The 13,085-nt window shown below is 44.9% G+C and overlaps 1 protein-coding gene across 2 annotated transcripts in view; it reads left to right on the top strand.

Annotated features, from left to right (window-relative positions):
* LOC122541548 (butyrophilin subfamily 2 member A1-like) overlaps nt 1-7,712 on the top strand; it is a 34,221-nt gene extending 26,509 nt beyond the window's left edge. For both annotated transcript variants that reach the window (XM_043678377.2, XM_087979289.1), the window contains exons 17-18: nt 1,140-1,166; nt 5,094-7,712. In XM_043678377.2, the coding sequence (XP_043534312.2) occupies nt 1,140-1,166; nt 5,094-5,611 (545 nt within the window). In that variant the 3' untranslated portion in view covers nt 5,612-7,712. The remainder of the gene's footprint in view (nt 1-1,139; nt 1,167-5,093) is intronic.
* The last annotated feature ends 5,373 nt before the right edge of the window (nt 7,713-13,085 follow it).

Below are 13,085 nucleotides of genomic sequence, written 5' to 3'. Positions count from 1 at the left end.
ACACCAAAATTGGTTGTCTTGTGGACAGCGAAGAACATTACCTCAGAATACAATAGAACTGGGATTAGATGGGCTATTATACCGAGGAGTGACAATGGTTCTTGAGTTTAATTTCGATAAATGGGAGGTGCCAAATTTTGGAAAGTCAAATTAGGGCAGAACATATACACTGAACGGTCCCGGGGAGTGTTGCTGAACAGAGACCTTATGTTGCAGGTTTGTAGTTCCTTGAAAGTGGAATCGCAGATAGATAGGATAGTGAAAAAAGCATTTGGTATGCTTTTCTTTTTTTTTGTCACTGCATTGAGTATTGGGGTTGGGAGGTCAAGTTGCGGCTGTACAGGACATTGGTTAGGCTACTTTTGGAATATTGTGTGCAATTTTGATCTCCCTCCTATCGGAAGGATGTTGTGAAACCTGAAAGAGTTCAGAAAAGATTTACAAGGATGTTGCCAGGGTTGGAGGGACTGAGCCATAGGGAGAGGCTGAATAGGCTGGGGCTGTTTTCTCAGGCACATCAGGAGCTGAGGGGTGACATTAGAGGTTTATAAAATCATGAAGGGCGGGGATAGCCAAGGTCTTTTCCCCAGGGTGGGGGATTTCAAAACTAGAAGGCATAACTTTAAAGTGAGATTTAAAAGGGACCTAAGGGGCAACATTTTCATTGCAGAGGGCGGTGTGTGTATGGAATGAGTTACTAGGGGAAATGATGGAGACTGGTACAGTTACAGCATTTAAAAGAAACCTGGGTGGATATATGAATAGGAAGGGTTTAGAGGGATTTATGCCAAATGCTGGCAAATGGGAAGAGGTTAATTTAGGATTTCTGGTCAGTATGGATGAGTTGGATTGAAGGGTTTGTTCTGTGCTGTACACCTCTATGACTCCAAGAATCTATCAACGTTTGTATATTTTTTTGATGTTAGCCCAGTGTTAATTGCGTGTGTGTGCGTGCATGTGCGCCTTTGCCTTTGGCTACCCACTGTGGGTCAATGTCTTTGCCTTTCGCTACCCACTGTGGGTCAATGTCAGATCCTTGGTGTACTGAAAGCCACAATGTACTTTGATTGTTGTCGTGTTTTGAGAGTACTACAGTTTATTAGTTATCTTCAGTTACTATTTCTGTGTTACTTTTGCAGAGTGGAACAGGATACGGAGCTATGCAGGTAAGATTGTCAATGTAGGTAAGACCTCACACGATACTGCCCTAACCACCATCTTTTGGATCATCAGAAGGATTTACAAGATTACTTATCAATTTCCTAGGTCGTGTTATAGTGCAAATTCAACAGATACAAGTTGTGAAGTGACCCATTGTACCATAAGACCTCCTCAGGAGTTTAAGACAGTTTGACAGCTCTATTGGCATTTTTTCTGACATCACATTTTTATTCCTCAATTTTTTTTTCAAACTAACCCGGAAGGATCTGATCTCACCTTTGCTGGACTTTGGGTGCAGCAACAGAATCACGACAGGCGTTTTATACAGGAAGATGCAAATTGGTTGGGTCATCTTTGGTGTAGAGGTGAGGCTGGTGGATTCTGATTGGTCAGGGAGTTGCCTGGAAATACAGCAGAGGATTGGTTGCCTCTGTGAACCTGGATTTATGACCAAAAGTGAAATATATGCACAAATTCTTGTTACTGACATGCAATAGGATCTTGTGTATTTATATGTGTAACTTCCAGCATGTTTAAATGCATCTGGTTGTATGTGCCCAGCTGATGATCTTAAATTGGTCTCTGGTATAACTTGTAGCACCATCTGAATTATTTACCAAATTATTTCCAATAGCAGAATCACACCCTTTGATGGATATATTTTTCTGAGGCTTGCAAATACAGGGTGGTAAATAAGCTGGCAATGGTGAAAGAGCTCTCAATGGAAATGCTTTCAATACGTGGCTTTTATAATTCTTTGTGATGGTGAAAACGTCCTTCACAATGGATGTGGAAAACTTATTTTGAACTGTTTGCAACAGGCCTAGCAATCTTTTGACCAATTCGTGTTGTGCAAAATCAGTCAGTGATAAAATGGGATATATTTGCAGAACATTCTTCACACCCTTGGGAAAATTCTTCATGACCAAAGACCTAAATGTTGGCAGTAATGTTGAAAACGTGATTGAAGTTTGAGCTGGTAACCTTTAGACTTCAGAAGAATGAGAAGGAACCTCTTTGAAATATATATATTTCTGAGAAGGCTTGGCAGAGTAAACACTGTGAAGCTGGTTCCCTGGCTAGTGAGTCTAATCCTTACACTATGGAAAAAGCCAATTCTGCTCAGAGCCTGCAGTGACCCTTCAAAGAGCATCCCATCTGGATCTGGCCCATTGCCCTATCCCGGTAACCCCTCATTTACCATGGCTAATGTCATCCTTAAAGCCTGTCCATAAAGTTACAAGTCAGGAGTGGGGTAGAATACTCTGCCCTTGCCCTGGATGGGTGCAACTCCAACAATACTCAAGAAACTTGACACTATCCAGGACACAGCAGCCCTGCTGCACTGGCACTACACCCACAATCATCTACTTTCTCTACCTCCGTACCAGCAGTGTGTACTATCTACAAGGTGCACTGCAGAAATTCACCAAAAAATCCTAAGATAGCACCTTCTAAGCCTACAACTATCTAGAAGGACAAGGTAGCAGATCCATGGGTGCAACACAACAATCCAAGCTCCCCTCTGAGCCACTCTCTATCCTGACTTGGAAATATACAGTAGTCCCCTCGTAACCGGGAGGGATCCATTCCAGGATTTATTGCAGAAGGCTGAAACCGCGGGTAGAAATGGAGCCATTCATTTAAAAGGGAAATGTATCTTCCTGGCAGACTCCTTGTCCCTCGTTGTGGAAGGTTCCCTTTTATATGTTCGGGCTGCGTGAAACCATGGTAACCAGACCCATGGATATGGGGTCGCCCTGTATTGCCATTGTCGCTTGGTCGAAATCCCAGAATGTCCTCCATAATGGCATTGTGGATCTACTTACAGCAGGTGGACTGCAGAAGTTCAAGAAGGCTTTACACCTTCACACATTTAGGGGCAACTTGGGATGGGGAATAAATGTTTGTCAGCCAGCAGTGCTCACATCCTACAAATACATTTTTTTAAACTCCACCTAGCCTGCATATCCCTAGACATAATAGAGCAGGTTTCTGGATGTCGATTTGTTCACTGAGCTAGAAGGTTCATTTTTCAGATGTTTCATCACCATATTAGGTAACATCAGTGAGCCTCTGGATGAAGCACTGGTGGTGAAGCCCACTTTCTCTTTGTGTTTGGGTTTCCTAGGTTTGGTGATTTCATTACCTGTGGTGATGTAATTTCCTTTTCTTTTTATCAGGGGGTTGGTAAATGGGATCCATGTCAATGTGTTTGTTGATAGAGATCCGGTTGGAATGCCATGCTTCTAGGAATTCTTGTGCATGTCTCTATCTGGTTTATTCTAGGATGGATGTGTTATGCCAATTGAAGTGGCGTCCTTCCTCATCTGTATGTAAGGACACTACGTGAGAGTGGGTCACATCTTTTTGTGGCTAGTTAATGATCATGTATCCTGCTGGCTAGTTTTCTGCCTTTTTGTCCAATGTAGTGTTTGTTACAGTTCTTGCAAGGTATTTTGTAAATGATATTGGTTTTGCTTATTGTCTGTTTAGGGTCTTTCAAGTTCATTAGTTGCTGTTTTAGTGTGCTGGTGGGTTTGTGGGCTACCATGATGCCAAGGGGTCTGAATAGTCTGCCAGTCATTTCCAAGATGTCTTTGATGTAGGGGAGAGTGGCTCGGGTTTCTGGCCGTGTTTTGACTGCTTCTTTGGGTTTGTAGCTGAAAAATCAGCAGACTGTGTTCATTGAATACAGGATACATGAACATCAAATAACCACAAAAAGACATGACCCGCTCTCACTAGCATCCTTACATACAGATGAGGAAAGACACCACTTTGACTGGGATAATACATCCATCCATGACAAGCCAGACGAGAATTATGAGAAGCATGGCATTCTAACTGGAACTCTATCAACAAGCACATTGACTTGGATCCCATTTAGCATCCCCTGAGAAAAAGAACAGAAAATGGCGACATCATAGGAAATGATGTCACCAAACCAAGGAAACCCAAAAACATAAGTAGAAAGTGGGCTACACCAGCAGTGTTTCATCTGGAGGCTCACTGACGATGTTACGTAGTGCAGTGACAAAATGTCTGAAAATGAACCTTCCAGCTCAGTGAGCAAACCTACTTCCAGAACCTTAACCTGAGCGACAAATCTTCTCAAAACTTGAGAGCAAGTTTTAGCTAATCCACCTAACCTGCACAACTTTGGACTGTGAGAGGAAATTGGTGCACTCAGTGGAAACCCACATAGATATAGAAAGAACATGCAAACTCCACACAGACAGCCATCCAAGGTGGAATCGAGCCTGGGTCTTGGTGCTGAGTCCGCAGTGCTAGCCGCTGCCTGACTTGAAAAGGTAGGTGGGGTCAGATATTTTGGATTGAGATGAGGAGAAATGTTTTTACTCTGAGATTTATTAATGCTCAGAACTCTGTAGCCTAAAGATCAGGAGATGCCCAATCATTGAATACATTCAAGGGTGCAATTGATAGAGCTTTTGTCAGGATATTGCTGACATGGGAGGTGGGCCTTGCTGTTGAAGCTGGCATTTGGTGTCCATGCCTAATTTCTCTTGAGCTGATTGACTGACTGATCTCTAGGCTATTTCAGAGACAAGGGGATTGAGATTTGGTGGATAGTGAAGTAACTTGGGAGACAGATCAGTGATGTGTGGCATTTGTGTGTTCTTCCCACGGCTGCTTGGGTTTCCTATTGGGTGCTCCAGTTTCCTGTGACAGTCCAGAGATGTGCAGGCTGGGTGGATTGGTCATGCTGTATGCAGAATTATGCAGATGGGATCAAGGTCTGTTTATGGATGGGATGCTTTTGAGAGGATCAGTAGTAACATGATGGGTCAAATGGCCTCTTTCCATACTATGGGGGTGCTATGATCGTACTGATCAATGGAGCAAACTCATGGGGCTGTGCAGTCTGTTCTTTCTTCTATTTCTCACCTTCTTGTGTTCTTTCCTAGCCCATGTAAAGATGGACCCTGAAACAGCCAACACATGTCTGATGGTGTCTCCAGACAGGCTGAGTGTGCAAGCCGGAGATGCACAGGATGTCCCCAACAACCCGGAGCGGTTTGACTCTGTCCCTTATGTGCTGGGCGCAGATGGTTTCACGGAGGGGGCCCACTACTGGGAGGTGAAGGTGGCTGACAAGTCCTACTGGGATGTAGGTGTCACCAAAGGCTCAGTGCAGCGCAAGGGCATGCCTGACCTGTGCGCCGATGCTGGGTTCTGGACGATTGGGAAGGATGGTGAGCCATATGGAATAAGTGATGCGCAACGCTCCAAAGTCACGGTAACGACCAGTCCTGGAACGATCGGGGTGTTCCTGGAGGTGGAGGCAGGAAGGGTGTCTTTTTTCAATGCCGATGACATGTTCCATCTTTACACATTTCAAGTCAACTTCTCAGAAAAGGTCTACCCATTCTTTTGGCCTGGCTGGGACAAGTCACCCTTAACTGTCTGTCCAGTCAAGAACTAGTGAACTGCTGTCTCATTAAACATTAACATGGTTAAGACCGGCACATTAATTTTACCAGTGTCACTTGCTAACAAGTGCTCTGGAAGGGTCTATGCTTTTAAAGTACCTTTCAAATGGTCTATAATCATGAAGTTGATGGGAAAGCAATGACCAAGGTCAGGCTGCATATTGACCAGGAATCTAATATGGCCAGGTTCTAAGGGCAAAGGCTTGGTCAAATTCTTTGATGTTTGGACATTAGACCCCCAATTTTTGAAGTGAAGCCATCCACAAAGAGCTCATTCTCTGAGGATTTTCTGAGTTGCCTTGAGGAAAATTGATGCAGAAAGAACCATCACGCCGGTCGCAAGCCAAGGAATTCTCATTGAAAGACAAGAAATCTTGCACGCTGCAATCTAAATTAGTCAGGAAGGAGGCTGGAAGAAGTCAAGTTTTTGGGTGTAACCCTTGTAATCTGCCCTCTGTGCTCTGCCCTCTATGCTCTGCTCTCATTTGACAACATTGTCATGCTGTTCCAAGACATGGGCAAAGATGGGTTTTGCGGAGATGCGATGAAACTGTACGACAGCTGTTCCACTAAATACTGCCGATACTTTCTTTTTGCCAAGGAACTTGTGGATAAAATTATTTCTGAAAAACAAAATAATAATCATAAGGCTCTTCTCCAAGGAAAATAATGAACAAATGAACTAGGATAAAAAAGGCCAAGCAAGACAGGCTGACCTTCAGATAATGAAGTACGATGGTAATGGATGCGAGAACCCTTGATTGAATATAATGACCTGGTGCTGTCTGATTCGCGACTGATTCTGAAGCGAGGTGTGTGACAGGAGCTTAAGCAGTTAATTTACCAAGTGCAGCAAATTCAAATGTTGTGTTGGAAAGATACTACAAATAGGAGGGAAACTATGGACGCCAATGAAGGTTGTTGCTCGGACATTTCATCAGTTCAGTTAGCAAGGCCCCACAAACCTTTGGGGCTCCCCTTCTCACAGTTTTCAGTCTGTGGCCCCCTTTAAATGTGGGCCTAAGGAGGCCACATGGCTCCTGTTGAGAACGGCTGAACTAAATGTTAAGTTCTGTGAAAGAAGAGAAAAAAATTGTAATGTTACTCAGCTCAACAAGGACGCATTGTCCCTGAATATGAACTGAATACCATCTAGTCCATTCAGGAACAATGAGGCTGTTCTATGTAAATCCTGTTGTGCCATACACTCTGCACTCACAGGATTTAAAAGATGACTACTCTTTCTATGTAATGCATTGAATTTTGTAATGTTTTTATTTACAATGCACTATTCATAATATCTATTCATGACTTGAATGACAAAGCTGAATGAATCGCAACTATTTGCAAATGGGATCACATCAAGTGGGAGGGCATGTGTTGAGTACCTGGGAAGGAAGCTTGGATTAAAATTGTCTCTTATTCATTCATGGGAAGTGGGCATCACTAGCTATACCAGCATTTATTGTCCATCCCTGTTTGTCTAGAGGACAATTAAAAGTCAACCAAATCGCTGGGGAAACTGAGTCAAATATAGGGCAGTCCAGGTAAGGACAGCAGTCTCCTTCCCAAAGTTTGGAGGTGCCTGTGTTGGACTGGGATGGATAAGGTCAGAAGTCATATTACAGCAGATTATAGTCCAATAGGTTTATTTGAAATCACAAGTGCTGCTCCTTCATCAGGTGAAGTTTTCTGACAATTGTTAATGATTTTTGTGGTCATCATTAGACCCTTAATTCCTAATTTTCAGACTTCACCATCTGACATGGTGCCCCTATATTAGAGCCAGAATGTCTGGGTTCAAAGCCCTCTGGCTCTAGAGTTATGTCACAGCATGTCTGAACGGACTAATTACAAATAACTACAATATTATGAGTATTGATAACTCAATATTTCAAAGTAGAGACTAAAAACATTGACCACATCTGAATGAATGTGCAAAGGGAATTTTTAAAGGTCTTGTGTTCTCAAATATTTAATCAATCAAGCAATCTGAGTATCACTGGCAAGGCCAGCATTTATTTCATATCCCTGACTGCCCTCAAGATGATAACTTTTCAAATTTATCTATAATAACATTTCTATTAAATTATGTGCTATCTTCAGTGCTGATCTTTTTTTTTTAGGAGAGATATTGCCTGAGTAGTAACTGCAAACTTTGATTCAGTTGTGCTGAGTCAGAAACTTAATAAAATATGTGTAGGGTATACCTGTCAATATCAATCTTGAGGCTTTCAAGTGACTGGCTCCCCACAAAGGATCGTGGATAGTGAGTTCCAAATTTCCACTAGCCTTTGTCATTAGAAATTGCTTCTTGATTTTATCCCCAAATGTTGGCCTGATGTCCAAGACAAAAGTACAGAAAGTGACAAAGATTCAGTCTCGCAAAGTGTGAGGACATGTGTGTGGGGAAGGTGGGAACACACAACAAATGAACATTACAGTGGAAACATGTGCATAGGTCTCTGCAGATAGCAGGGCTGGCAAATAGTACCGCTCTCTCATGAGAGAGGGACACCTGGTGGTGAGTTAATCTGACGGTCACCATGCTTTAGGAAAGGGGAAAGGTTGAGAAGGGAAGTCCTTCACAGTTACTTCAACCAACTAAAATGTCGCATCAGTTTGTAAGGCAAGCCAGCCATCCTACCAATTGTGCAAAGTGGCTATTGTCTTGGTTGCAGCCAGTAAAGGAATGTAAATTATTACTGATTAACTGTTAGTGAGATTTCAGAGTGCTCTCTCGGGAATCTTGACTAATTACAGCAAGCGTGTGATCACATCAGCAAGGGTGCAGAGGAGATTTAAAACAGTGTTATGGAACTGGAGAATTTTAATTATGGGAGAGGCTTGTTTGAAATAGAGTAGGCGGAAGAGATGGATGATATGCGGTGTATAAAATTGTGAGGCCCAGATAAAGAGTATAGACAGAGGGCAAATACTAGGGGCCAGAGATGTAAAGTAATGGAAGGAGAATAATGGACAGGGTTTGCACCCGGCGGCTGAGGACCAGGACCTCACTGCCAGAAAAAGAGGTTTTTGAGCTTGTTCTCTCTCCATGGATACTGCCTGATCCGCTGTAAGGTCCAGTATTTGTTGCTTTCACCACAATAGATTCAGAAACCCTTTAACTTTAAAAAAGTTTTTTTTTAAAATCACACAACACCAGGTGAAAGTCTGACAGGTTTATTTGGAAGTGCAAGATTTGGGAGATCTGCTGCGTCGTCAGGGAGCTGGTGGTGCAGGATCATGGGACACAGAATTTAGAGCAAAAGGTCTAGTCCAACACCGGCATCTCCGCATCATACTTTAAAAGGATAAATTGTTTACAGAACTCAGGATAACGGTGTTAAGTGCTTCGAGTTTTTAGCCGTGAGGCCCCTGCGATGAAGTTATACCTCAAATCTATTTTTAGTTTAAAAATAGCTTTATTTGTGCAATTTACTGAGAACAGGACAGCCGCGGCCCTGCCAAGATATGTCATGTAGCGCCACCTCCCGCCTGTGGAGCAACATTACAGGCAGGAAGGTCCCCGGGTTCCTGCAGCTCACAGCTCACTCTACCCAGTCAGTCCCTCTCTACAATTGAGCTTCTATTTGTTTCTTCTCTCCCCCTCCTTCTTTCCCCCAGACTGAGACTGACCCCCATCAGTTTACAGCTGGCAGGAAGCAGTAGGACGGGATGAAATTATGGGATGGATCTGTCAGTGCCCTTTAATCCCGCAGATTGTCGGGGGGGGGGAGTTTTTCCCGCTGTCATTCCATTCCGAATGGAACAAGGGGAAGACCCTCTCAGTGAAAGTGTGGAGATGGGACATGGTGTCCGCATTGTAAAATGACACCTGTCCACTCTCATAGTCCAGGAAAACCCCGATCTTCCGGGGATTCACACTCAGGGAGAGGGGATTCCATGTGGGGGCAACATAACTATCTCCAGGAATCAGCTCCACATTCCAGAATCCTATCCCCTCCTGGAAGACTCTCAGACCACTCCCACTCTCCACGCCGTCTTCCCTCCCACCTCCACCTCCACCTCCCAGTAATGTCTCTCTGATGTGAATCCCTCTGATCCCAGGACACAGAGCCAGGAATTAAATCTCTCCGGAGAGTCAGGGAGCGGCTGCTCTGTGTCTCCGAGTCTCACACTGGTCCGGTCCTCAGACAGGATGAGCAGGGGATGCGCTGTGTTTGGATCCAGAGTCAGAGAGGCTGGAGCTGGGGAGAGATCAAATATCACCGTCAGAGATCCAGCTTCTTGCTTTCCTTGTGACTTTCCTTGTTAAGGAACCCACACGGTTCGAACTGTATTCGGCAAATTTATCACGAGGGAAGGAGGCATAGAAGTGTGAAAGACAGAAAGGAGGAGCGGGGTCTGTGGGCACTGGGCTGGTGGAGGGGAGAAAGGTGAGCAGCCTGAGAAAGTAATTATCCAAATACTTATTCAGTGCCTTGATGGTGTTTCCTGTACCATTCTTTTGAGCAGTGAGTTCCAGATACTCGCACTGACATCTGAGTCATTTTCCCCTTCAAATCCCCTCTAAAATTTCTGCTCCTTACCTTAAATCTGTGCCAACCCCCCGAGTTTGGGACTCCTCGAGTAGGGGGTCTCTTTGTAGCTAACCTATTCATGCCCCTCTTTACTGTGTGCACTTCAATCAGGTCCCTCCTCAGCCTTCACTGCTGTGAAGAAAACAACCCCAGTCTGTTTAGTCTGTCTTCACAGCTGTACATCTCCATTTCTCCTCCTTCCTACAGTGTGGCACCAGCGCTGAAACACTACTCTCGCTGTGGTTTAAAGAACATTACATACAGCTCCATCTCTTTGCTCTTCTAATCAATGCCTTGACAAATGAAGGCAAGTATACCATATCCCTTGCTATCTTACTGCCTTTCAGGATCTATGGACATGCGCACCAAGGTCCCTCTGACCTTCTGCTTCCTCCGGTCTGACCAGTCATCGTGTTGGCTTTTGTTTTGTTCATGTTCCCAAAATGCATCATTTAGGTTTGGATTTCAAGTTCCTGATGAAGGGCTTTTTGCCGTTTTCCTGCTCCTCGGATGCTGCCTGACCTGCTGTGCTTTTCCAGCATCACTCTAATCCTGATTCTAATTGCCACTGTTTAGTCATCTAACCAGCCAGTCCATATCATCCCGTAGTCTTGGGCTTTCCTCTTCGCTATTTAACACAGCACTGATTTTTTTTACATTTGATTTTTGCGAATTTCCGGGCTGTACATTCATGTCTAGATCTTTAAGGGACAAATCAAAGTAAGAGGGCAGTGAGAAGTGGGGCAGAAAAATGTCAAGCGAAGGAGGGTGAGGGGAATAGGCAGAGGAAAGGGAGGGGAAAAGGAGCTGGGATAGGAACAGACAGCGAGAGATGGGAGGGGGAAATCAGCGAATTGAAGGGGGAAGCGGTATGGGGTGAAGGGCAACCAGTTTTGGGGAGGAGAATGGGAAGCCATGGAGAAAGGCATTGGGGGAATGGGGAGAAGGGTGAGGAGGAGAGGAGAAAGCCGCAGAGGGAGAGGAGTGAATGGGTAGAAACTGGCCTGGGGTGTGACGGAGACAAAAGTGTGGGATAGTGTGTAGAAAATGTCAAATGTTGGACAGCGTGAGTGGGGAGAGACAGCAGCAGGCGGTGGAGTCAGGGTGGAGAGAGGGACCGTGGGGAAATGGAAAGGGGAAGAGCAGAGAGGAGGGGAGAGAGGGACAGGGATGTAAATAAGGCAGACACAGCACGAGAGGGGGAGACAGAGTAGAGGAAGGGGCAGGGACGGACGGGGTGTGTGCACCTTTGGGGATGGGCAGAGAGAGGGAGAGCGGGGAATGGAGAAGGCAACGTCCTTTAGGGAGGAAAGGGGAGACAGAGGAGGAGAGAAATCCGAAGGAAGGGAGAGATGAAACCTGTGGCATGCATTATTGCAGTGAGATACTTCAGACTGGACTGGGGCCTTTAGTCAAAATCCCGGAAGAACAGCGGATTCCCTCGCTCCCTGCCTGCTCGATCAATGGGACTGCTGAAATAATTCGGCTGATCTCAATTCTCACTCACACAGCTGTCAGTTTGCTGAGTTCCCTATTTTAATGTAGATTCTCTGAGGCTGTGAAACCTCTGCTTGATTACCTCCTGTGCTGCTTGAGCCGAGAATACTCCAAAAAGGACACGACACGGCCTTCATTATCCAGAGGAGACTTGCGTTTTCTGCCGTCACCCCTCTTGACTGAGGAGCCTGGATCCACTGAGCTGGTTAGTTGCCTGTTCACACACGGTCCCCAAAGTCTGTGTGTCCTCCCGCGAACACACTGATCAAAATCCTGCTCAGGTGTCCAACAGCCGGGACAAACTCGTGTTCACATCCTGAGATCCGTGCTCCCTTCCTGGGTTTATCCAGACCCCTTCACTGTTAATAAACACAGTGCTGGGTACTTCAGTCACTTACTCAGAGGAACCCACAGAAACAAAATGTGAAAAGGCGTTAACAGCCGGCAACGCGAGTATTTAATACGAGGCCTTAGATCCCCTTAGTCTTTTCAGAACAGGATTTATCAGCAGAATTATTACCAGAGCTTTACCGGAATTATTAACATCTATCATTGCTCTCCTCTGTGTAAGTGACTTTAAACTTTCTGACAGGGCGCTATCAGCTACTGAGATCATTGTCACTCAGTCTGTAATTATTGAATAGTCGATGTCACCAATTTGACTTCGCTGGAATACTTAAGAATTGATTTCAGTGTCCAGTAGCCCATGTCCGTTCAAACCTTTCGTATTCGTGAACTTATACAAATGTCTTTTAACACGGGAGTGTTATAAAACAAAACCCGGCAGCCAGGCCCGTTTGGAGCTAGAAGGTCGTGTGAACAAAAGCCTGGCCAAAGAGGGATGTTTGAAGGGAGAAGGGTGAAAGCGAAGTCGAGATACCGAGGGGTCAGGGGGAAGGAGGGCAACCCAGAGAATCGGGCCCAGGCAACTGGAAGATAGAGCTATCAGTGAGCGACTCAAATCAAGGGTCCTCCCAGAGGACAGCGATACAGGAGTGCAGATATCTCAGAGGGGTTTGCACTGGAGCTGATCTGGTAAATATAGAGACAGCAGAGAGGTTGTGGATTTCAAAGTAAGGTGGAGAATAATAAAACCCAGATTTCCTTTCACCAGGAGTCCAGGGGTGGGGGCTTGGTGCTGTGTGTACAGGAAACGTGAGAGTTTGACAGTAGGGGGTGGGATGTGGAGATCTGTCCGGAATGGGATGGAACTATCTCCATTGGGTTTTTTTTAAAATAAAAGACATGTTCTGCAGGGGGCTGGTTTTGATTTCGTTGCGTCTCTGACTCAATATTCTAAGAGAAAACTAAACTTGGGGATCCCGGAAAGAATGACAATCCAAGTGTAAAACTCACGAGAATTTATTCCCGGTACGATACCGGTATTTCTGGGATTTCACAAACAGTGGGCGAGTGCGGGAATTCG

Source organism: Chiloscyllium plagiosum, unplaced genomic scaffold (assembly GCF_037043375.1).
Source record: "Chiloscyllium plagiosum isolate Xiang-an unplaced genomic scaffold, Cpla_swu_hap1 HiC_scaffold_35, whole genome shotgun sequence".
In the NCBI taxonomy this organism is placed as follows: Eukaryota; Metazoa; Chordata; class Chondrichthyes; order Orectolobiformes; family Hemiscylliidae; genus Chiloscyllium; species Chiloscyllium plagiosum.
Note: the sequence above shows the minus strand (reverse complement) of the source record. Positions and strands in the feature narration are given on the sequence as shown.